At 47.2% G+C, this 2,099-nt stretch overlaps 1 protein-coding gene across 1 annotated transcript in view; it reads right to left on the minus strand.

Annotated features, from left to right (window-relative positions):
* The window catches only part of SARC_03749 (hypothetical protein), a 7,698-nt gene that overhangs the window by 3,814 nt on the left and 1,785 nt on the right, over positions 1-2,099 (minus strand). Inside the window, exons 2-4 of the mRNA XM_014302442.1 lie at positions 1,915-2,031; positions 968-1,069; positions 477-563 (exon numbers count right to left, since the gene is read on the minus strand). Coding sequence (XP_014157917.1) covers positions 477-563; positions 968-1,069; positions 1,915-2,031 — 306 coding nt within the window. The remainder of the gene's footprint in view (positions 1-476; positions 564-967; positions 1,070-1,914; positions 2,032-2,099) is intronic.

Genomic DNA, 2,099 nt, shown 5'->3' on the forward strand with positions numbered 1-2,099 from the left:
TGTGTGTGTGTGTGTGTGTGTGTGTGTGTGTGTGTGTGTGTGTGTGTGTGTGTGTGTGTGTGTGTGTGTGTGTGTGTGTGTGTGTGTGTGTGTGTGTGTGTGTGTGTGGTGTGTGTGTGTGTGTGGTGTGTCGATCAGTATCAGCCTTCAGCAACTCTACATGTTTTGAACAATGCTACAATGGCCTCAATAGAAGCGAAAATGAATACCGGTAAGCGTTCAAACTAAAGAAAAAGATAGCACATGCCAGATGTATACTTGTCCTATAAGATCCATGCACAATCCAAACTCGCCCTGATGTGCATGTGGCTGGTTCCCGGCTTCATGCCGATGACACATTTGCAGCATAGGATGCGCGCTACAGTGCTTTACAAGCAAGCCCTCTACGAAGCATAGCAGTAGCAAACAGACTCGGCGTATAGGTTCTGATAAAGGGACAATAAAACCACTGCGCCGAGGAACACTTCCGTACATGCCTTACGGTAGACTCGGCTGGATGTATCGCCTATCTTGAAGTTTACGTTGGCACCAATGTTGTGGACAGCGACGTCGATGGGACCCACCTGTCATGTCATCGGAAAGGATTGAATGCACAACTGTACAGTGGCTCCTATACCTTAAGACACTAAGACCTTATCCGAATGGATATATCTGCCAAATAGTTCTCGGATATAAATCTGCACCATACTGGTGGAGTAAACTATGAGTAACATACATTCGGATGAATATATACATACACTACATAGCGTACACATGTCAAAGGCATCCGTATTTTCTTGGAATACATAGTGGCTAAGTCCATACGGAGATGCAAGCCGTACCTCACACGCTAATGAATATATCGGATACTGAACACTTGTGGCACACAACAAACACAATGCCTGCTATGTACTTCTACACCTGACATATAGCATCTGATTTCTTTCTCCGGCTCCGATTGTACATACAAAAAAACTGCCACACCTACATTGCTCTCGATCTCCTGAATGAGGTTGACGGCCTGGTCCTCGTCCCGAAAGTCTGCACCGTACGGTACAACCTTCCCGCCCGCCTGTTCGATTTCATCTACCTACAGCCAAGGAGAGGGACCTTACTTTGAACAACTCACAGATACTCTAAACTTCGTTCCTATCCACCGTAGATAACCAGTACATACTAGGAGCTGTACCGTGACGTTGATCACTCCTTGTGCACTGGGTATTAGCGAGACATATAAACTTTGGTCTCCAACATTGGCACACAGCCTTAGGGTCCCTCGGTTATGAGCAAGAGCGCTTGATTGTCGGATCCAATCGCGTGACCACACTGAGGTGTGTATGCAGCCGGCAACCATCGCAACTACAGACGTTTTGTGCACACTACACGCACTACATCCACGCAACAGCCGTTCAGAGCTCGCTGATGAGCTATACTACCTTCCAAACCTCGATAACTGTACACACATGTGCAAGCTGATCCATGGGCGGCCAACAAGGCAGAGTACACGCGATATGGCACGCGCACACAGCAATACAAGAAATGTTTGTTTTATTTAACGCCTATGGCTCGTTCGGATGGTGACTATAACTGAGAGAAACCCCTGCCCACAAAGGTGCGGCAAATGAATACCTCTCTTGCAGGATCGGCACACGCACGTACGTAGAAACCTATCTCTTACGTGATTCCTCGGAACAGAGAATATGTCTATGTACACTGAAGTCATGTTTAACAGATCAGTTATCCACAGCAGTGTACAAGCATCAAAGCACACTGGTACCAAGCTGTACGCATGCATCATGTACATATAAAACATGCGCCAAATTATACAACAGTTAGGGGACTGTATACTGCCCGACGCACAGAACACCCTCAATGGTTTTCAGGCAGCGGTTTGCGATTCAGCAACGGGCCAGGAACTACATACGAACAGCATACAAGTTTGTGAAGCGACTCTTTCTTCCGTCGCACCACACAGGCCGTAAGTCCTTCTCTGGCGAACTTGCGCGCGATCGCACCGCCGAGGCCATCTCCAGCACCGACTATAAGTGCAACCTTAATATGTGTGTGAAGAGAGTAGTCAGGGAGGATGTTGTGGAAAGTTAGATTTTGGTAGAGTTCAT

The sequence above is a fragment of the Sphaeroforma arctica genome (assembly GCF_001186125.1).
Source record: "Sphaeroforma arctica JP610 unplaced genomic scaffold supercont1.198, whole genome shotgun sequence".
In the NCBI taxonomy this organism is placed as follows: Eukaryota; class Ichthyosporea; order Ichthyophonida; genus Sphaeroforma; species Sphaeroforma arctica.